This window comes from Hesperophylax consimilis, chromosome 3 (genome assembly GCF_061612785.1).
Source record: "Hesperophylax consimilis isolate HC1 chromosome 3, BYU_Hcon_1.0, whole genome shotgun sequence".
NCBI classification, from domain to species: Eukaryota; Metazoa; Arthropoda; class Insecta; order Trichoptera; family Limnephilidae; genus Hesperophylax; species Hesperophylax consimilis.
The window spans coordinates 42371256-42395862 of NC_142838.1; the positions used below are offsets into that span (position 1 = coordinate 42371256).

Sequence of the window (24607 nt, forward strand, 5' to 3'; positions counted from 1 at the left end):
CTTACCTGGTAGGTCAGTGGGTTAGTTAACATTAACTAATTGTTTATTAGCCAAATTTAGATCCAGGATTTAATATTTAATTGTAAAATTGGACTACAATGTACATAGAACCTACTTATACGTATAATATCGGATTATCTGGAAAAAGGTCAAACTTGAAACAAATCGGTCATTCTTGAAAATAATCACAATAGGTATAAAACTTGGCTAACTTATCCGATATATATCCGCTATTCATGGTTGGTTTGTGTATTGAATAGTTATTATTTTTTGAATAAATATTTTAAAAAAAAATAACTTAAAAATATACATTATTCTGAGGATAAGTTGTCAAGACGATGGTGAAAACCCCCATAATGATATTACGAGCCCCGGAAGACACAGTGACAGTTCATTTCAACTGGTAACATAAAATATTGTAAATTAAAAAAATAATGTACGTCTAAATTTGTAGTTCTTGATTTCCCCGCAGGAAATCTCTGGGCGCTGGCGCTGTACCCTGTAAAATACTAATTTATTTTAACAACCTCTCGATAATCATCCATTGCAATTAATAAATTTTCGCAATAGGTTGAAAACTCGGCTAACTTTCCGTTTGTAATATGGCGATAGCAACTATCCATAGTTTCGAGTACCTACCGAATAATAAAGTAATCGATTAAAAAACATCTATAATAATACGTTATCCTATGGATAATGATGGTTATATGATAATTTTAATAACACTACTATAATAATTTTGTTGTATTTACTTTGCAATATACAATAATATTTGTATAATGCATGCCGTCAGATAGGTACATATTTCTAAACGTTGTTCTAAACCCGGCGTTGCTGCAGGTTATCCCTAGCACATAGACATTATACCATGGCAGACTTTTCTGTAGGCCTGTTCAACATATACAATTCCGTAGTACATTATTTTGATTAATCTCATAAGGTTTAGCCAGCGTTTGCAATTTAAGTTCACGAAAATATTTTTTTACGACTTGATTACAAAACATCAAATTTTCTCTACTTTCTATAAACATAACATGCATGTATTATATATACAAACCTTCAGGAAGAAATGATCTAAATTATAGTGAAAACCTTGTCAAAATCCGTTACGTAGTTTAGAAGAACTAAGCGCACAAACAGACAGACGCGGATAGAGACACTATTTAGAGAGGATATTAATATTCCTCGTATGGGCCACTAATCTTGATCTTCATGTCAGCTCATATATTTCATATGTGTCTTCGTGGGTGGCCTGGGACATAAGCTATAAGACGAGTCTATAATGTCAGTATTGCATAGGGTAAGTTCACACACCATAGAGTGAGAGCTATTGCATGCACATGATACAACTTCTAATGCAGTCATAACAATATGCATCATAAAACTCACGAACCAAGTAGATACCTACCTACCAACTCGGGGGGATTTATAACAGTTTGCGTGACTAATATTAGACCACACATCGTGTAGGTACATATTTATCAAACTAGAGTCCCTCTAATTGAAAACGAACCATATTATGTCAAAGGGTTTTTAATTTATGAAAATGGCATTCAAAACAATTTATTATCGACTGATTGACATGATATTGACATCGCGTTTGGGTCTTATACAGGCGTAGTTTGTTCGATCCCTTGGCTGGCTAAGTCCTCCATCACAACACAAGCAACATTTTCCGCTTTCCGTAGTAGGAGATTTTCAAATATTGTCAGGTTATTCGTAATCCGGGAATGTTTGTCTTTCTTTAAAAAATATATGTATGTATTATTGATAATAACCATATTAAATAAACAAAGACAGAGCGTTGTAGAGATATATTTGTACATCGCCCTTGAGGTGATTTTTCACAAAAAACGGCGCTATACAAATCACCCTAATACAGGGTATACAGGGTATCCAGGGGTTAAGTGCTCAATCTTCAGGAGGTGTTTCTGAGATGGTACAAGGAAAAAAGATAAATAACATTGTTTTTAAATTTCAACGTTTAACAATAGTTTTCAGGTATAAAAATCGAATTGTTTGTATGGAGAAAATAATATTCTTCCGTGGAAAAATATTTTTGAATGGGAAAAAAACAACGGAATTTCGAAAAAAATTATGTATCTTTTTTACTTCTACTATCATCATTTTAGTACAATCACCTGTCGAAGTTTGAGAACTTGCGGGGGGACACCCTTTATTATTATTATATTGGTGTTTCTAAATAGTTCAAAATTGATATTTTCAGCAATTTCGATGTTTTAAAATGGATTAATTTAACTATCCTAATAAAAAAAAGAATAAAAGTTTAAATAAAGGCAAAAAATATTTCGCCCAACGTGGGGCTCGAACCCACGACCCTGAGATTAAGAGTCTCATGCTCTACCGACTGAGCTAGCCGGGCAGTTGCGTTTGATGTCGAAAATGTCGTATATAACCATAGACGTAAATAATATTTAAAACATATTTTTTAAGTAATATTTTATGCTTATTTATTTCGAGTAGGTACTACCTTAGCTTATAAGCGAATTTCTCGAAATAGACTACCAATGGGAATATATTACGAGCGATATGCTGAAATAAGCCAAGCCACGCCAATATACATAGAGCGCTTAATAATTGTCACAAGCTTAATATTGTGCTTTGGGTAGAAACCAAATATTGAATATGTTATGAAATGCAGGTTCATTTCCTGAAAAAGTTTAATTTTTTTATTAAAATAAACTCTACTTATATTGTTTTTCGATCATTAAAATGCTGCGACTGAACCGAAATGGATGCTTTTTCTTTCTGAATTAATCAACATTACCCGAAGTCTACAACTTTTAATTTCAAAAAATATTAATAAAAAAAAACAATCATTTGGGACACAATTTCATTATCATGAGTATATTTTATAAATATTCATAATAATCCTAATTTAAACAGGATAAATAAGGAAAATATTTTATAACATGTACTTACTCCCACGAACAATCGTATAATTTTCAGAATGACCCCAACTTGTACGAGGAAGTAATGTTTACCACGCTTCATCGCATTTTTCCGAGGAATGTTGACATTGGAAGATCCGGTGCAATTCGTTTAGCATTTGCGATCAAAGATCAAACGGATGAAAAGCGACCGACCATCTTCCTTTAGCGCTTATAATTCGTAATAGCATACTGTGCAGTTTGAATGTGTTGCTTTTTTATTTCGCAGTACCTACATAATGTATTTCAGTACCTACGTGCGTTTGTTATGTTTATTTATTATTTTCGTCCGTCTCGTACTGAGGAAAGATTTACCCATCCTGTGTTCATTCAACCACCCCCTCCTCACATTCATGGCTGTTTACAGTCACAAGCATAATACGGTGTTCAGAACATATGGTACAGGATTTTAAAAATGGAATGGCCTTTAATATCAACCAGATTGATACGGTTAACTTTGAGCGCATTCAATATACATGACATTTTTTTATTTAGGGAATTGGTGTTTTAAAATAAATTTATTGATATACTCTTGACCTTAAAATAAATTTTCGATTGGATATAATATTTACAAGTCATACCCTATTCCCGAGAGTATGAATGATTTAAAAAGGAGTGATTATTTTGAAATGACATTACAGTAAATGCTGCAGCACTGACATTCGATTCGGAAGAATTTCCTTAATTTTACCAATTTTCACCTTATAACTTCGTCATTTTTGGAGACATTGAAAAAATAATTTTACTCTCGTTATCGTCTCTATAAATATAATTATATCTCCGTAAATATACATATGTATATGTTTTTGTTAAATAAATAAATCAATACATTTTCATAAATAAATAAAAGAAAATAATAAACAACAACCCCACTATATGTTTAAAAAGTTTTCTAAAAAAGCTAATAGCACGATATTTAAAGAGTATTAAATTGTAAATTAAATTGTTCAATCTCCCTGTCTTACGTAGGAAATACTACCAACATCGTGCCCACCATCGCATCATTTTTTTATTATCTAAAAACCGTCTGGCGGCAATACAATAGAGCGGGATGGAAGACGTTGTGTGTGGTCCGTTTTCCGACAGGCGACATGGGTAGGCTGGGACGCCTTCCGACGTTCACACTGAAAAATACATCGGAAACATCATTAAAAAAATATATATTAATTGCTCTGTAATGATTACGCCTGAGAACAATAATAGTGAGTATTTAAAAAAAAAAACCGTTGAAATTTCTATCTATAGTTTTCAATGAAAATGATAAAATTTTATAATAAAAAAATACTTTTACTGGACTGGTTGTTTCATAAAATTTGAAAACTAATTTTAAGTTCTGTAAAAAAAGTTATAAAGTTCTGCTATTATTTCACATTTGTGAACCAATTGATTTATTTATTTGCGATATCGAGATATAATGAGATATCTCCAGGGGCGCTTTCCAGTTGATGCAGATATAACAAAAAAATTAAATATTACAAAAATAAAGTGAAGTTAAGTTAAGTAATATTAAGTACAGGAACAGGTGACACTGAGATAGAAGATAGAGACTCTGCAGCAAGATACCTAAGTGATGAAGAAAATGGACCACCTGCTGCAGCGAGAGAGTCCACCAATAGTGCCAGCACGAGGTTAGTCATCCGTTCAGGTATGTGTCTGCTGCTAATAAAGCGCTGACACAATATCCTAACATAGATACCAAACCTTGGCAGCACCGCTGTGACGTTCCAAGAGGATAGAAGATAAACTGCGCAATAATTTAATTTAAAAATTATTATTCAAATATTATTTTCGCTAAATAAATTATTAACTTGGCTGATTTTGGGAAGATTCACATTCCTTGAACGGAACAACAGATGGACGTGGTGGGGGCACACTTCGTGTATTTCCGAAGCACTTCGGGCTCGTCCGCGAGATCAGAGCGCCAACATAATAACAACAAAACAGTCATGGCGGCACCAAAATCAGTGTGTTTGAGGCTCTCGCGCGGGCAGGTCTTCATTGTTATTGTGAAAAGGTGTAATGCTGTTGAAAAGTGAAAATTTTCACAATCGGGTTGAGGATATAGTGCGGTGTGTGTGTTGTTAGTTATTAATCGAATGGTGCCAGTGATAACGAGAGAAATGACGAGTGGTTCAATGTTGTTTGTGATGCTACGGCGGTGACAAAACGTCTAAATGTGGATATCGGTGACAGTTTCGGGTCTGAGACCATGGTCGTTCCTACTCCTGCGAATCCGGCTGAACGCTTAGCGCCCTCGGGTCGCACCACGGCTCAGGGGCCCCCGGCGCTCGACAGGCACAAGGGGGACCTGTACATCAGGACCAGCTGGATAGATGCCTCCCTCGCTCTATCCCAACTCGAGAAGGTCAGTTTCACCCTGAACTCTGAACAAATCACCTTATCAAATCTAACAACTTTTCAAACAAACTTCTAAAACTATCAAGTTTACTTTAAAAACAATATCCTTCAATGTTGTGACATCGGTACGTGGTGCCTTACGGAGATCGGAGGAACTACCGAACCCGTCGGTCAGTCAGATATCTTCTCTCGCGCGCTCCTTACGATTCGAATTCAATGTGGCTTACTGTTCTTACCTATTTTACATTACATTTACTTAACTTTATGTATGAAAATTCATTCTAATTATACTGTTTATTTTATGACATGAAAATCTAGCTATTAAAAAATAGAAAATAAAAAATTGTATTCAAGGAAACATGTTTTGTTCGTAAACTTCAAGTAATTTTATTTTAAGTCAAAATTAAGAAACTGTTGAAAGAAATTCTTCCAAAAGAAAATCTAATTACCTTTTATTATATAATGTATAGTACACTGAAAAAACTGGAATATTTATTTTTTATTTTACTTTATTTCGGAAACAGTTCTACATATTTCATACAACTGTGTATACATATATAACTGATATATTACACATTTACTGGGATACACGAGGGGAGTGAAGTTTCTGCATAAAATACATTAAAAAATAATAATGTAACCTAGTAGAACTGAAAAAAAAATCTTTAAAAATACGTATACATAGGGTAAAATTAAACTACATGGAAATGAAAAAAAAACAACTTTAAATATTTACATTCATTAACTAATTAATTACGTATTATAAAAATATATAATATTTGATTTTGTGCATTAATTGCTTACACGATTAATTGATCATGTATCACTTAAATCTTTCCATTTCCTTAAGATGTTTCACTTTTCTAATGTTTCAATTTATTATATTATGAAATAGTCATTATATTGAGTGACAACTTTCTCAACCGACGCGGCCCTGCTAGGGTTTAGTTCCCTGAAAAGGTTTCTCCGTATTCTCTCCATAGAACCGATGTTCCCACAATTCCTGGAATCGGCCTACCACCACGCCAGTTCGCCAACCGTCACATATTTAGGTACCATTAAAATGTAACCTCAAATAAAGGCAGCCAAAATCTTTTCAAATCTATTCGTTTTTATTGAATTTGTTGCCAGCGTTAAAAAATCTAATTTGGTAAGTAGGTACCTTGTAACTACCCTTTTTAATGTTCGATAATAAATAATAATAATAATAATACTTGGATGACTTGTATAGAGTGGAAGATACTACCAGTATCGCCCTGGTGTAAGACCACCATTCAGAATTGAAACGTTGCTCCAAATGGCTTTAGCCGTGTTTAGTGACTAGATCTGAATAGCCAGGTACTTCCCCACCTTCCTCTTTCCCTTCCCCACTTACCTTCAGCCTCACAACATCCCCCAATTGGGGATGCCATAGTCTCACTGGCTCCAGACGGGAGCAGTTGGGACTCTTGTGAGGTATTCACTATAACAAAAAAATATAAAAAAATAGCGCCGTTTTTGTGCAAAAACACCTCAAGGGCGCTGTACAAACTTATAATACATTTCTACTTTTCACTTAATTAACATTATCTAATTGTTTATTGGCGAAATTTAGATAAAGGATTTAGGACTTAATTGAAAAATTGAATATAACTGGACGTTCTCTTAGGATTGGTATATTTAATTTAAGGGTACGACAGCTTAAAAAGGTAAGTTTTTAGTTTAATCCTGATAGTTATTATAATTCCGTTTAATCGGTTCCATCCGATTATACGAACAAAAATAAAAAGCTATAGGTAGTTAATAAATAAATAATAATTCTTTGTAAGTCTGCTAACAAGGACCTTTTAGGTCCATGTTTGCTTTTATGTCCAATAGTATTGCCAGACAACGAAAGGTTAGCAAATACTTAAATATTATTCTGTTATTTTAAGTAGGAAGGTAGGTACCTACCTGAAAGCGATAAAATTTAGGAGTAGGAGGGTTTTGAAGATACATTATTATTATAATTTGAATGTTGAGTTTAACAATGTAACAGCGGGATACATTTACATGGGACGAATGATTCCAGTTACCCTGTTGAGCATGTGATTGAGATGTGTTGGGACGCCCAATGGTCCTTAGCAGAGATAAACCACATTTTCCACTCTGCAAAATATTAGTCTATTCGTTAAAATGTCGTAAAACATTATCGTATCAGATCTTCATCTTTACACCGTTTTTTTCAATATAAATTTAAATGGAATTTATGTGCGAGCTGATAAACTTAACAATTCCTGTTCTTTTCGCCCGTTACGACGAATATGGTAATTTAATACTTTATATTTCGATTCACACACATTTCAAACGTGAACCGATGTCGTAACGTTAGCAAAATATATCAGAATTCCCATTCTTTAGTTATATTGATATTGAATACAGTTTATAAATTGATTTTACGAAATAGAATGTTTGTAATTTGGGTAATTTCATATCTTCTGCTCGTACTGATACCTTCTCTGCTATTTAAATATAAATATGTTATTCATATTGCGTATTTATGTTAATTAAAATTTTATCACAAAAGTCGAAACTGGCCAGTGGTTAAGAAAGTTCTGGGGCCCCAAAAGGAATATGGGCTTCCCAATTGCATCTGGAAGTTCCTCTTATCTTATGGAAATATAGAATCCTTCTATGCGGGTATCTCCAACTTGTAGCCTCATAGGGCCCGGCCCAATGCGGGCGCAATGTGAGCAGTCCGCTCCGGGCGCCGAATTTCCAAGGCGCTGATGATACCCAATCTAAAAATACCTTATATAAAAATCGAGCTACACAAAAATACAAATCATCTAATTGATTTTAGTCATGACCTTACCTAAGCGCCAGGGCCGGCCCGAGCCCGCACAACCCAACCAATAGACTCGTTCGGTGTGATAATGTAACGAATTTGTTATTCCCGCAGGATTTTTCATGACACAAACATAAGTTCAATAATCAACAATTCATATTTCTCAATTTTGATAGAGCAGTGGTCCTCATAATAATTGGTCCAGTAATGCCGATGTATCAACAAAGTAGGTACTTTCCCTCTTTTTTAGAATGATCATGCTGCCGAAGGTTTCGTTCGAAATTCAAAGATTGCAGATTGCTTAGTACCGCGAAACTCCCGGCGAGCAAATAATAATGTCTGTATTTCAGAAAGAAAGAAAGAGGAGAATAAAAAAAACACAGACCGAGAGCAAAGTTATTGAGCAAGCGCCGAACATTCGAGCCCGCCAATAATGATAATGGCCGGAGTTTTTGTGCGCCGCTCCGTGTGCGGCATCTTCCGCAAACCGGTTACGGATCCGTTCGAATCCCGGCCCGGTGATTACACACGCGTAAATAGCAATCCAATGCCATCATTCTTCGGGACTTACAAATCTGGATTATAATGGCGACGGAGGACGAGAAATGCCACGAGGTTTTCCGCCATTCTGGAAGAAAACTAATTAATAATTAGTGGTATCATTCTTCAAGTGGAAACGGAAGACGAGAAAGATAATTTCGCCATGCTTTCGAGAGAAAATTTCATAAGATAATACTAATGAGTTGTGAATTTAATGGTATGTAAAAAGTAATTTCTCCAATGAAATGAATTTATTGTTATGTATTTGTGTTACATTAGGTGAGGTGATTTTCTCACGAAAACGGCGCTTTACAAATAATCTTACGTTACCTACTTCATATGAACTAAACCTATCAATTTGGTTGTCCTAAAACGGGAAACCTTCCCTGTTGTACGGTCAAAGATTCATTATTTTGTAATTGTATTTTTTAGTATTTAATAAATAAAATAACACAATAATTTTAAATTAAAAATTAATAAAATACTTCGTTTTAACCACTTTTATTGTTTATTACCAACATGTTTCATGAGCAACGCTCACTTCTTCAGGGTTTTTAATAAAACTAATTATAAATAATAGACAATGGTGTCATTAAAAAATAATAGACAAAAACAATGACAACAATGAAAAGATAAAACGGATAGGGGAAAGAGAGGCAATATGGAACAATTTACAAAGGGAATAGGTTTAATATTGGGTCATTTAAAAATATATACAATAATTTTGTGCATGTTTACTTAACCCCGCCCCCCGACTTCGCGAATGTAGGTAATAGAATTAAAATCGTTTGGCGAATGGAGTCTAGAAACGCTTTTAAGCGTAAAAGTAGTTTTTATTTATTTTGTGAACAATTTTATATTAAAGCAATAAAGTTATCAAGGGAAACTGTCAAAGATAATGTTAGCCATAACATTGTATATTTTTAAAGTTTTTCCTTTATGCGTTCATACATTTCTATTTAAAAAATATTTTTTTTAGTAGTTTTCTTTTATATTTTTTTTATGTGTAATTAATATTTTCATTTTAATTCTACTGAAGGAAAACGATAGGAAAAGCTTCAATTTATCTAAAACATATTTTTTGGTATTCAAAATGTAAACCAATTCGTAATAAAGATTAATCGAAAATAATGATTTTGCATTAAACTTCGCTTTGAGTTGAAATCACCAATCACATAAAATTTTACCAAGTAATCTATTTCTGCCTTATTGAATGCGTTATTTTGTATTTCATAATGAGGTATGAGTTAGTTATTTATTGTAATTTTATGCTCCGTGTTATTTCCACACAATGCCATTGGTAATGGTGTCGTGAGCGCTGTCATGAAATATCATTTCTGGCCCTACAATTTTAGGTTTCGTAAATCGGTAGCCTCAAGTTGATTGACAAGTCTCAGATAAATAGATTGGCCGTAATTAATTAAACTTTATGCTTATGTTCCTAGTGTCCAACGCGGTTGGTTGGCGAGTTTTGGTAATATTATTAATTAATATATCAGCATTTACTTACCCGGTTGAACAAAAGTCAGCTTTAGAATATGTGGTCTTTAGTCATAAGAAGAAATATTATATTACACTTACCAACATCCCATAATCACCCATAAGACGCTTAATAACTTAATAACGAAGATTGATAACTTCGGGCTTTTTGTATGAAACAAATTTGTCCTAAAAAACCATAGATATGCCAATATATAGACAGTAAAATTCTCATTCTGAGCCTACTTATTATACTATACACCAGTGGTTCTTAACCTTTTTGGCTGGCGACCCAAGGTACGAATATATTTGAAGTACGCGACCCTAATCTAATTTTTTATTTTTTTTTCCATTGACAGGTTATGTAATTTTATACTATAAAATTTATACGATGTATTGGTAAAATTAGAAATAAACAAATTTATTTAAATGTTCTGTATTAAAATCAGACCAGCATTAAAACAGTTAAAAAATTTACAGCAAAATAATCAGTGACTACCCTGGTGTTGTATTTTTGAACAAAGATCATGTATACGTGGAGTTATGTTTATAGAAAGTGCACACCGCATGTCATGCTGAGGATCCAACCTATTCCTGTACTTATTCTTCATAACAGCAAGGCATGAAAATCCTGCTTCACATAAATAAGTAGTTGGGAAAGGTAGCAGGGCTTTTTCAGCTTCATTGCTCAGAACAGGCTTCCCAGATAATTGTGCCCAAAATTTTGTGAGACTCGTTCTGGCAAATCTCTCTTTTAAAAGTGCATCACCTTGCATTTCGAGCAATTCTTCTTGTAATCCAGCTGAATCGTTTTCAACGCCCATTACATCTACTTCAAATGGATTTCTTACCCAACTGTATTTCACGATATGGACATTTTGTGGAATATATCTTTCCATTTCATTTTCAAGTCTTCTCAAATGTTCTAAAAAAATAGGCATAGTCTCCACGAAAATACGGTTGCCATTAAGATTAAGATCTTCCAAAAACAAGTTTAATGTTGGAAACGCTGCCAATTGACATTGAGCAATTTTATTTTGCCAAAGTTTTGTTTTGTTTTTAAAAACAGTAATTTTTTCATAAATGTCTACTACAGTGCGATTTTGACCTTGCATTTCTGTGTTCAACTGATTCAAGTGGTGGAAAATATCACCCAAATATGCCAATTTAGCCATCCATTTGTTGTCACTGAAGCGATCAGCACATTCGTGTCTTTTATCTGTCAAAAATATTTCTATTTCTGTTTTAAGAGAAAGAACTCTAGCTAGAATCTTTCCGCGGGATAGCCAGCGAATATCCGAATGGTATAATAAATTCTGGTGTTCTGAACCCATTTCTTCGCACATCAGTCGAAATATCCGAGAGTTCATAGCGCGTGCCTTTATGAAATTTATAATTTGTATTACGTCCTGTAACACCTGATGTAGATCTGGCTGCATATCACGTGTAGCCAAGTTTTCTCGATGTAAAAAGCAGTGTATTAAAACAACCTCTGGATTTCGTTCCTTGACTTTGGCACAAAACCCGATGCGACTCCCTATCATTGCCGGTGCTCCATCTGTACAGACTGCGAGACAATTGTCCCACAGTAATTGGTGTTCCACAAAGAACTTGTCTATTAAAAGAAATATATCAGCCCCAGTTGTAGTTTCAGAGAGCTTTTCACAAAGCAGGAACTCTTCATTGAAATTTTGTGGAGTTCTGTATCTTACGTACACCAACAGCTGTGGGAAATCTTCAATATCAACTGATTCGTCGATTTGAATTGAAAATTTGATGGCTTTTTTGAGATCCGTTATTAATTGTTCTAAAATATCTGATGACATTAAATCTATTCTCTTTTTCACAGTATCGTTTGAAATTGGCACCATTTCCAGCTTCTTCGCAATTTCATCTCCACAGACAGTTCTTGCCATGGCTATTGCAGCTGGTTTAATCAACTGCTCAGCAATACTATGGGGTTTTTTACATTGAGCTACTTTTAAAGCTACTTCGAAAGAAGCGTAGGTAGTTTTTTCTAACGAAACTGTTGCTGAACTTGATGGTGCATCAAGTCTCATGCGCTTTGTTTGTGTTTCTTTTTCTTTCCAAAAAGCAAGCGGTTTATTTGCGTACGTTGGATGGACTTTTTCGAGATGTCTCTTCAATTTGTTTATTTTTAGCGATTCATTTGAAAGAAGTTGCGTACAAACCACGCATTGTGGACGTGGCACACCAGAGCGATCTTTTATTTCAATAAATCCTAAGGCTAAAAATTCTTGCTTGTATGTTAACATCCGTTTCGCCATGACTGTCCACAATTCGAAAGACTTACTGAAACAAAACGACAAATTATAGAAATATACTATTCTATTCGTTCATCGGCGAATTGTAGGCTAACAATGTCATTTATTGGAAAAAAATATTTTACCTTCTTTCGATAACAGCAATCGCGAGTTGCACTTTTAATCTTCCACAATTGATTATCACAATTTTGTAGCACTTTGTAGTTGTCAACAAAGAGTGTATTGTAGTCAAGTATAAACGTTATTCACGTAAAACAGTATGAGAACGAGCGTGCAATCGTAAACAAACTCGCTAGCAAACTGACCGAGATGAGACGAGACCGACCGACCAGCGCGGTGCGGCGGGCGGCGCGGGTGGTGACCGAGCCGAACCGAGCGATGCCGACTGCGTGAGCCGAGCGGTGGCGATGGCGCGCACTCCTCGCTTTGCGCCCCGCGCCCTTCCGCCCATTAAAACAGAACTAACATGTCGCGATTGTGAACAATAGATGTCCTTGTTCTGAGAGTAGTAATAATTGTGACTATACTAGTTTAGTGACATCGATCGGGATATCAATACGCGATTTCCGCGACCCAACCCAAAACCTCTCGCGACCCAAATTTGGGTCGCGACCCGAGGTTAAGAATCGCTGCTATACACCAATGAACAACTTTGAAAGTTTATTCCATAGATTTTCAGAGTTTTTCATTGGTGGATATAACACTCCGTTTGTGTGAAAATTCACCTGGAAAAGTACTTGTTCATAATTCGAACCTTTTGTAAGTTAAATTTATAAGATGTTATTAGGTACCTACCCAAGGTCGTGGTAAAGTATAATCATTCAAATTCAACACACCTTTAAAAGTAATATAAAGTGATGAGTTTTTATCGGTTTTTCTGACTTGTTTATCACTTTTTAAAAGTGTGTTGAATTGTCATTGTCTTGAGTTATCATGGAACCGATTTGTTCATTGAATATTTGAAAATTGCCATTTTATGATCCTCTGCTGATAACAATCTTCAAATAAATGAGTGTACAAGTTGTCACTCGTTTATTGAAGTCATTTTAATTTCGCTGTTTGGTTCGTCGTTTGTCTGAAGAGTAGGCACAGCTTTTCTGTCTTTGTGGATTGAACGCCACTGGTGGCAAGGTTGTAATTTACTCGTGTCCTAGAATATTTCGTAGAATTCGTTCGCCGGTATCCAGAATAGATAAATGATATTTTGTAACGCCTGTAACAGAGAAAAAACGAATCGCTAACAGTGTCAGGAAAAAATAGCGAACCGTTGTTTGAATAGTTTGTGGTGAATACGGATTGATTGACGGAGTATGTCAACCGATAATGATTGCATATTTAATCATTCTTCGCAGATGAATGTATTGATCGTTATAATAAGAAAGTCCAATCACGAATGTCTGCTCATTCTTGTTTATGTTTTATGCCCCATGGGCTGACGCCATTGGCTCCAAGATGCTTTCTCTCATTATTTGTTGTGCGCTTGACTGTTTTGGCAAAATTTTATATTATTTACATAATAAATTATAATACAGCGGGGTCGTTTGGAATTGTATATTCTCACATCCAGACTTCGTGTTGACGCAAAACAATGACACACAAGAACGTTGACGCAAAACAATATTGTTGATCCGGTAGATGAGTTGATTTTATACTCGGTTTGGTTGGAATGTCGAGCTTAGCGATGCTAGATAGGCCTAGATATCAGCAATATTTTCTATGATTTTAATTGAGGAATGTGCTTCTTTTTACTATGTAAAACCAAATAACTATCTACGTGAGTGGTATATCTATTCGCTCTACTGTCGCCGGGAGTTCGAGAGCTTTCAAAATGTCAAATGTTTTAGGCGTGTTTAACTTCTGAGTTTTTTTGTTTTATAAAGTTCTCCAGTTCAATCAGTATTGTACTATACGCGAGGATACTTATTTTAAATAGTATTATTTGTTTTTCTGGAGTCAATACACTATTCTTGAAATTATGACGAATACTGTTGAAAATCCATCTTATAATACCTTACCACTTCCCAGACTATCTGTATATTTTAGATTGATTATCAATGAATACTAACATCCCACATCGCTCGATGAATATAATAGTCCATACTGATAAAATTAGACAATTTGCACTGATTTTGGTGAGATAGAAGTACGTAATTCTTCACGTAAACGTCATATTTAACATTTGTTACTGATAACGAATCGGTATTCTGCGGTTTACCAAAGCTTGAGCGGCCGATTTATCCCGCTTAAATTTGAGCGAGGAATGTCGCACATAGCTAAGATACGGACCGACTGATATACCGGGCCAATATGTTGATATTTCGTCTTTTGCAAGGTCAGCCGTCACTGGGCGCGCAATGAGCCACTAATTGATTCGATCAGTCATCGCGGCGTTCCCCAGGTGGGTCGCCATCACTCCATTGATTTGGAGAGCGCGAGTGAGTGCGCGTCGTGACAAGCTGGCGACAAGCCCCCGATGACGTACAGCAAATGATTACAATACGGGTATGGCATTTTAATCGACAATCCGTATTGCGCCGGCTCATTATGGATTGCCTCCCTTGCCCCCGTATCCCCCTGTCCGTCCGTGAATTCTTCATTCATGGCCGGCTTCTGTTTTTTCATGTCGTTAATTATAACTCGCGGTTTCCACCTGCGCCTGTTGCATCTCCTCCCCCGACCTCCCCATCCCGCCTCGTCTTTTATACTCTCATCGCGATGTTTACTATTTCGGCGAATCGTGTGGGATGCCGTTCCATAGATACTAATTGTATTTTAACTAATGACGGAAACTTGATGTCGGGATTTTGTTTATTCAGTTACGATAATTAAACAAAAAAAAACTCAACACCATTGCGATTGCATCATTAATTATACCAAAATGATTCTGCAGCCTAATGTTAAAAGTAACAGTCGAAAAAAAAAAACAACTGAATGTTTCCATTGAATGTTTTAAAGTTGATAATGTTTATGGTCTTATGAATCTGTACTTTGTCTTATTGTAGTCAGTAGTTTAGTTCTATGAAACTTTGGTAGTCTTAACTCATTTCTGAAAAATAATTAATGCCCTTTGTGCTTTTAACACTTTCTTTTAGGCTGCCCGCTATAAAATTCGTATAAATAATACTAATATTACAGCCTCCCCTTCATCTAACTAGGAGGTCTGTGAGCAGTAAACCTCGCGTTCAAAAACTATGTTTATATAGTAAATCAAATTTTCCTCTGAAATCATAAGATTTCTAAGTAGATACGAAAATAAAACAAACCAATCAATCTTCATATGTATATAAGATCAATTAGCCTGCGTATGTTAGTGCTCGCAAAACTCGAAATGTCCAAATAAACTCGACGATTTCACATTTGAAAATAGACTATTTACTGAACCATTAAAACGGAAACGGAACGTAAATTTACGGGACAGATGAAATGCAAAACGGTCGAGTTAAAAAAGAACTTCGCTACGCTCAGTCAACTAAATGAATGATTTCACAATATGGCCAGGAATGCATCCCTAGCAGGAACACCTGTCCCTGCACTTTTGGCGGGTTGCATTTCATTCGAAGGTCTAGATCGGGACCGACTGACACAGCTTCAAACTCCCTACCGCAGCCCGTCAATTAATAAACGCAAAATCGCCTCCAATTATGCCAGGAGAATTTACGGAGCGGCTTTTAACAAAAAACCGCCTTTTAAAATATATTTGTGTGGCCCCTCGTGTGCCCGCTGCCTCCGCGTGCATTGCTGAGAAATTTCCTCGGCGATTGAGCAATTCGTTGAAACTAATAAAGACATTAACACGACAAATCTCGATAAAGGCGCCCGCGTGGGGTCATTATGTAATGCTGTAGAATTGTGTGGGCGATTCAAAAATAAAACACGAAACTTTTTAAACATGAGCAGGTAAACACGAGATTGATGAGCTCAGAGGAACGAGAACTTTTCTCCGAGGATTGATTATTTTCTATTTTAATTACGATCCATCTTGTACAGCCTTTTAATCCCAACCGTTTGGAGCCAGTGAGACTATGGCATCCCCAATTGTGTTGCGAGTCTTAGAAGGTAGTGGAAAGGGAAAAGAGATAGGCAAGAGGAAGTATTGTTATAGGTAAGTTGTTCAGCGTAGTATGAGCGATAGAACCAGGTACAATACAAGTTAGGGGCCGTTCAAGTATTATATAAGCACTATAGGGGGGCAGGGGGGGTCTTTGCTTTGCTTATTTTTGATGACATGGGGGGTTAGGGGGGTCGAGATAGTGATTACGTCAGCTCTGCTCAGCAGTAGTTATTTTTTTTTTTACACATTGGCAACCCACACATTGTCTATGTTTGAAAACCGAATACATATTGGGGGATTCCCACAAATAATTAATACGTTTAGGTACTCGCTTAAAAAACAGAATACATTAACAGAAAAATGCATATAGGTACCAATTTTTACGTAAGCATGGGAGAGGGGGTAAGAGCTTTGCTTACTTTTGGTGACAAGGGGGAAGAGGGGGTAAATAATTGTAATAAATCTGCTTACGTAATACTTGAACGGCCCCTTATCATAGAGAGTTTTGGTGTACAAAAGAAGTTCAATAATTAATTTAAAATAACAGAGTACAAATAAGTTATTTATGGTTTAACATTGCTATGTTTGGTAAATTTGTTGGTATTTATAAAAATGAACATGAACAGTTTGTTGTAAAGCATGTTTGCAGAACATAGCTTAATTAATATAGCGATGAAAGGTGCACATGAAGAAGTATGAAAGATATAATGATATATTTGAATAATACCGTTATATATTATCTATTCGTTACCACCGGACATTGTAAAGCACTCCTGTTTTACGTGATTGTTTACGTTTCCACTGACTTCGAGTCACATAAAGATTCCAGAGACGATGGTAGATTAAAGACTTTCAGAAATACATGTTTTAGTGCATTTAGTATTTTGTCCGTATTCTTGTAATGAACTGCCACTCAATGGATCTAAGGTGTGACGTGGAATAAATGCACCATGTGTTTTCGCTATATTAAATTTTCTAATTCTGGGACTCCATCATTGGCGACCCCTGTCGTTGGATGGGTAGGTCTAGCCGCCGGTCGGGCCGATCCTCGCGGAAGTACAAGTCTCCTGGGGGCAATGAATTAGTCGCATTCTTGGGCAAGGTTAAGACATTACCACATTACCAGCCTCCCCAAGCTCGTCATCTTTGGCTTTTTCGTAATCATTGATCACGACTACTCGGGGCTATGTGGTCACTACATTAGTGACCTTAAACCAGACTGATAATAATATAATGTTCATGCTTGATCTGCTGTATTTCTTAAATATTATTTTCATCGTAAATTATTATCAACTCCTGTAAATTTTTATCGCTTTGCGTAGGCACAATGTCCTACTGTGTAAAACGGAGATTTGTTTTGTGTGTCGTTATTATTACTTTATGTTCATATTGCACCGGGCGTGTAAAAGCATTTTTATGCTACACAACAACAGTTTTATTGTCCGGAGGCAGTGGCACCATGGTATCCGGATTTGCGAAATGTTGGGATGCTGACATAAATCTGGCTATCTGAGACTAACTTCACACCATTTCTCTACAATGGTCAACACACAAAATTGTTAAAATGTTAAATGTAATGCACGGAGAAAAATGAGTATTGGTAATTTATTAAATATCTCTTAAAATTTTTGGTATTCTGGTTAAAAACGGGATTGCAGGTCATTTCCTGTTAAACTTTTAGTAAATTCCTTAATACACGTGTTCATGCACCTGCGTTTGTCTTGATAATACATTCCTCTTTTACGAAAAGTTTAACAGGAAACCTATTAATTCATTCGTTATGAGCCTGTAGTCCCGTTTTCAACCGGATTACGAATAATTTGAAGAGATTCTTAATTGATTTTCTTGTTCATTCCACGTCTTCCTGTCACATCTTTTATTCTATCACTTTTACACTGCATCGAAGTGCAAAAGATGTTTTTGTTTATTTAGACACAGTTACCAAATACTTGTTATGTAACTCTTAACTATTTGATATTATTTTTCTCCACGACAACCGCATTCGTTATTTGTATCACGGAATGCCACCGAAAGTTCCCCGCTCTGGTAGAGAAATCGAGAATGTTCCGGGGCGACCGAGATCATCTCCCCTTCTCCTCCCCACACCCAGCCTCCTGGCAGTCTCTCACCTGGCGTTCGCTGGACCATATGGCGGCACATCTTCATCTTGAAGATACCCGCACTCGAACTGCCCGTTTCCGTGGCTTTGGAACATGATACGCCATCTTCTGGCGCTGACCATTGAGAATCTGGATATCATGCTGATGTACCACCATTAGACATACTCTTTTACAGCACAGCTACCCACTTCAAAATTATTAATGAACTTATTTAAAATGTATGTTATATTTTGATGCGGAGTGCTCCGTTTTAATCGGCAAAGGTTAAGAGCAAGTTGTTTTTATTACAGAATTTGAACAATTCATCAAATTTCAAAGTTAATTTTAAAGATTTATGTCCTTTAGAAAAAATAGAAAGATTACAATGGTTCTATCAGCGGTTTACCTTTCTATATCATTTAGCATAGAAAATTGTCGATAGCCCGGTGGGGAACGTTAAATAGTGTGGTAGACACTTTAATTATCGCCCTGGTGAAAGACCACCATTCAGAATCGAAACGTTGCTTGGAATGGCTTTAGCCATGTTTGGTGACTCCTTCCTTTAACCGAGCTCCTTCCCCTCGCCATCACCTTCAGCATCACAACATACCCCAATTGGGGATGCCATAGTCTTCACTGGCTCCAGACGGTTGGGTACAGTTGGGACTCTTAATAATAATATTTGGATGATTTATATAGCGTCGTTTTTGTGCAAAATCACCCCAAGGGCGCTGTACAAATATATAATACACTTCTACAATGATCTACAAACTATATATGGAGATGATATACAGTAAAATACTTACGTGTTAGGTCACTTGATTAACATTAACTAATTGTTTTTTAGCGAAATTTAGATACAGGATTTAGGACATAATTGAAAATATGGATATAATTGGACTTTTTCTCAGGAATGGTATATTTAATTTAAGGGTGTGACAGCTTTAAAAGGTATCACTTTTTATTTTAGACCTGAATTCTGTTGGACTTGTGTTCTACTTACATAAAATAAAATAAAACAGATAAGTTGAGGTAGAATGTAACACAACAATGCACCCTTTCAACAAGAGTTATGCTCAGCGAAATTAGGTAGGTAACTACCATAAATCTTATCTTTAAAAATAAAATCAACAAAAACTGACTTGCTACTTTAATTTGTAGCCATCGTGTGTTTTTATTTTCGACTGTCGAAATCTGTTTAAAAACTAATTGCACTATCGTTTTGCCTTGCTCACTGGTCCATTCTTTGGTTTTTGTTCATTTGGCGCGCGTCAGTTATTAGAGTTATTTATTTCGCTCTCGAATTTAGTTACGCCATTGTGTCTTTAAATTTCCTCCAAGATTGGCTTCAGTCGGTTCTTTTGTCGGACCTCCCAGCTCGATGGGTGATGATTGACACCATTATTCAAGTGCCCCGTGCCTCAATGCCTCTCGACCTCCTTCGCAGTGGATCTCCCTTCTCCGCGAGTGTTAAATCCGCTGGATTGGCCGATTAGTCTCCAGCTTCCAGTGCGATTTACCGTAGGTGTTGTTACTATCGTCTCGGCATCAGGTCTGCGGCGAAAAACCATTCATTTATGAGAGTTCCATGCACGAAAAGCGTGCTAATCATTTTACTATTGACCACGACCTCTGTTAATGGCGTTTACGGTAATGTTATTACACTCGTGCAGAACTTGCCAAGATTCCGACGAAGTGATATCGCGTACGAGGCTATCTTGTTTAGATACACCGTTCATTCAATTGTGCGGTATTTAACACATTCACATTAATGTTAGTACGCTTCCTAACCAAGTCTGAGAGGCGACCCTTTGAGAGCATTCAGAGGGAGAGTCTGTGAGGTCCTCATCCAGTCCCCATATGGCGGGGGCGTGCCGGGCCCCCTGCGGGTGACAGATGGCCCTCGGACCCCAGAAACTCTATCTGACCACTACTCCCACGTGGTCTGAAACTCTATCGTTCCCTTTTCCGCGTTACAAGGTTGTGCCTCGTCTGAGTGCCTATGTAAACGCCTATTTCATTTTCATTTACCCCATATGGTAAAATGTTTTTTAGATAACCAACCACCATGTTTTACTTTTTTGTTTATTTTAATTTATTTACGCCCTTTTTAGAGACTTTTATATACGACAATTTTTTTTTTCAGTACATAACTAAACTGCCTCAGTAACAATCTTTTGTATTTGTTTAGTGATATATCGAAGATGTCCACTGACTCTGGATAATTATTTCCCTCCATTAGTATTATTCTGGGCAATGAGGAATACACATGGTAGTTTGTCAGTTAATTTCTGTACTGAAATAAATCACGATTTCTAGTATTTACGTACACGGAGAAAACTCTTCATCATTCTCATTATCATGATAAACTTTTAGTATAATACCAATGTTTGGTCACGATGTCGGAACACGTGTTCATAAAAATCATTTTCGCATTTCGTCATTCTTAATATCGGAATACGTATTCCAATATTACTAATTTACTAAAAGTTTACCAGGAAGCGGCCTGCAGTCCCGTTTTAACCGGATTATCAATAAATCAGCACTACTCATTTTTCTCCACGTAATGGAAACTGAATGCTTATCAGTGCCAGCAATTTTAATTTCCACTCCCCCAGCTCTTTTGGAAAATCTGTCTACGTCAGACATAAAAAATGTAGATTCATTAAAAAAAACCTCTGAAGTAAGTAATGTTATTATTTGGTGAAATATCAAAGAATTCTTTAATTCTGGTCTTTGATCTCAACAAAAAATGCTTTCCTGTGTTCTTCCTACGCATTTTACAAAGAAAAAACTCTTCTTATTATACAGGGTGTATCGGCACTAACCCGACAAACTTTAACCAGCTATTCCTTAGCACATTTGGAGTAAAAAATGTTATGTGCACTTTGCTGTCCGGTAACGTTTTTTTTTAATAAAAAATTAATTAAACATATTTTCACCACATGTCACCACTGTTTTATCCTTTGTCAAAATTTGAAAGCAACATCGCAACTCTCGCGTGTTGCTGCGAACGAAGCCCGTATTACATAATCCAGTACCAGAAAAGAAATATTTTATTTAACAATAATGATTATTCACATTTTTCGTATGCGAATCACTGATTGTCTTCTTGTATTGTACACATCAGTTTTATTTTTGTATCTAAATTGTTTCACCTCTGGAATGCTTTGGTTTCACCTCTTACGCGTTTCACGTATTAAATAGTCTAATTTTGAAACTAAGAAACTAATTAGTAGATTTCCTGAATTTATAATCGAAGTCCAATAATTCTGAGCACTTTTAAAAACAATTTTCCTCACTTAGGTACTTATCAATAATAATAATTGGATTATTTGAACAGCGCCGTTGTTTTTTAAATCACCGTAAGTGCTCTGTCAAAATGTTACTTGCTAGGCTATCCTACAACGTATATTTTTTAATAAATTTAGTTATTTACAACTTCGCGGAATGTGATTTATGAATATTATTGCTTATGTTAAAAGCCTTCCAGAATTACCGGAATATAACGAGCAGCTTGACACACTTAAGTTTATTTCCACTAATTTGAAGGTACAAAGAATGTATAGTTTTAAAAACAATCCCGATGAATCAAAAAACGGTTCATATAAAACTGCTGCGCAACACACTGAGACAAAGGAAAGCACTCACACAAACGTCATGACTGCATTGGATTGACCACCTGCAAATGAATGCTGCCAGATTGCTAATTTATTTAAACAATAATTATTAAATTTTATTTAAAATATCGCAATTTTTTTAAAAAATCGACAATAAATTACAACTATAATTTAAAAAAAATATTCTTAACCCCACGCTTTTTCGTAATTGATTAATTAATTCAGAATTTAAACGTTGCTTGAAATGACTAGCCGTATTTGGTGACCAGATCTGAATATCCAGGTTCAGAATTTAAACGTTGCTTGAAATGACTAGCCGTATTTGGTGACCAGATCTGAATATCCAGGTTTAGAATTTAAACGTTGCTTGAAATGACTAGCCGTATTTGGTGACCAGATCTGAATATCCAGGTTCAGAATTTAAACGTTGCTTGAAATGACTAGCCGTATTTGGTGACCAGATCTGAATATCCAGGTTTAGAATTTAAACGTTGCTTGAAATGACTAGCCGTATTTGGTGACCAGATCTGAATATCCAGGTTCAGAATTTAAACGTTGCTTGAAATGACTAGCCGTATTTGGTGACCAGATCTGAATATCCAGGTTTAGAATTTAAACGTTACTTGAAATGACTAGCCGTATTTGGTGACCAGATCTGAATATCCAGGTTCAGAATTTAAACGTTGCTTGAAATGACTAGCCGTATTTGGTGACCAGATCTGAATATCCAGGTTTAGAATTTAAACGTTGCTTGAAATGACTAGCCGTATTTGGTGACCAGATCTGAATATCCAGGTACTTCCTCACCTTCCACTCCTTCCCTTAGCCATAAAACTTACCCCAATTCAACATAAAAATTGTTTAAATTATCGGATGTAATGAAATGCATAATAATTAGACCCCAAAATACTTAATTATTCAGGGAAATAAACCCCTGAGTCATCAGTTGGAAATACCAACGACATTAAGTGAAATTAACAATGCAATAATCCTATTATTGCATTGTTTAAAATTTCACTTAATTATTAGCATTAGCAAATAATATTGGGATTAGCAAATAATAATTTACGACAATTTACTCGGAAATCAATAAAGCCAGAATAATAAAAAAAGAAAGTTATCACTTACGTCGTCTGTAAGTGGCTTTACCAAAGTTTGATAATGCCGTCAGAAGGTGAAACAGCTGTCACGCGTAATAATAATTACAACTAGCAGAACTTGTTTATAAACACACTGTTTTTATAAATTTTTTAATAAGACTGTTAAAATAAAAAAAATCTCTAAATTGAAATGGAGTTCTACAAACTAAACTTAAAATCAAATAAATTTATTGCGAAGGTTCAAAGTACTGTACTGTAATATTATATTAAATAATTTTTACGTGTTTAATTATTGTTTAAAGTCAGATTAAAGCGATTAAAAAACCCACCTGGCAATTCTTATTCGAGTTTCGTTGTTTTTACGTATTGGCGCGCTTACAAGCATCAGTCGTCTCATTTTTAACCATTAATATTTAGTGTGTAGGAAAGAGAGAAGACGCTTTTCGACACACTTGTCGAAAAACTTGTTGAATGCCGACGGGCATACTCTTCTACAGATTTTATTAAATATTGATATGTAGGTAATATTGATGTGTAAATGAATGACATTGTGAGAATTTTACCAATAAATAATAAATGAAAATGCGGACATGTAGTTTATGTTAATTTTTTTATTGGAGCATTTGTTCGAAGTGACTACCATTATTTTCGATGCAAGCGTGTAGTCTTGTTATATTTTGATTATTTAAGTTTGCAGGATTTGCTTTAATTTCTGCAGCGGCTTCCATCACTCGTTCGAGCAGTTGCTCTCTTGAGGCTATTGGCTTAGCATACACTTTTTCCTTGAGAGCCCCCCACAGGTAGTAATCCAGGGGGGTCAGGTCGGGTGATCTTGGTGGCCAAGCAATGGCCGGACTTCCACGGCCTATCCAACGACCAGGAAACTCGACATCCAAGTAGTTCCGCACGGCAATCGAATAGTGTGGTGGGGCTCCATCGTGCTGGAACCACATTCTCCGTAGTAATTCGAGGTTCACATCTTCCAGAATCTCGCCCAGTTGCACTTGTAAGAACTCCAAATACATCGGTCCATTTAGTCTGGGAGGCAACTCGATTGGACCGAGTATTTGATTTCCCAGGATTCCTGCCCACATGTTGATGGAAAATCTGTCCTGGCTCGACGACTCCCGAACAAGCTTGGGGTTTTGTTCAGCCCAATGGTGCAAGTTGTGCACATTTAGCACTCCTGTTTTAGTGAACTGTGCTTCGTCGGTAAACAATATGTTTTTCATGAAGTCTGCATCTCTTATGACATTATGCAGCATTCTTCTGCAGTACACGACTCTGGAAAAGTGGTCATTCTCCATGAGGCCTTGGC

The 24607-nt window shown here is 35.9% G+C and overlaps 1 protein-coding gene and 1 non-coding gene across 2 annotated transcripts in view; one reads left to right on the top strand and one right to left on the bottom strand.

Moving 5' to 3' along the window:
* Positions 1-2310: 2310 nt before the first annotated feature.
* TRNAK-CUU (transfer RNA lysine (anticodon CUU)) lies at positions 2311-2383 on the bottom strand. The gene has a single exon. It is a non-coding gene; the product is annotated as a tRNA-Lys (tRNA).
* Positions 2384-4843: 2460 nt separating this feature from the next.
* Positions 4844-24607, top strand: part of ptc (protein patched) — a 98165-nt gene continuing 78401 nt past the window's right edge. Inside the window, exon 1 of the mRNA XM_089650723.1 lies at positions 4844-5316. Coding sequence (XP_089506849.1) covers positions 5161-5316 — 156 coding nt within the window. The 5' untranslated portion in view covers positions 4844-5160. The remainder of the gene's footprint in view (positions 5317-24607) is intronic.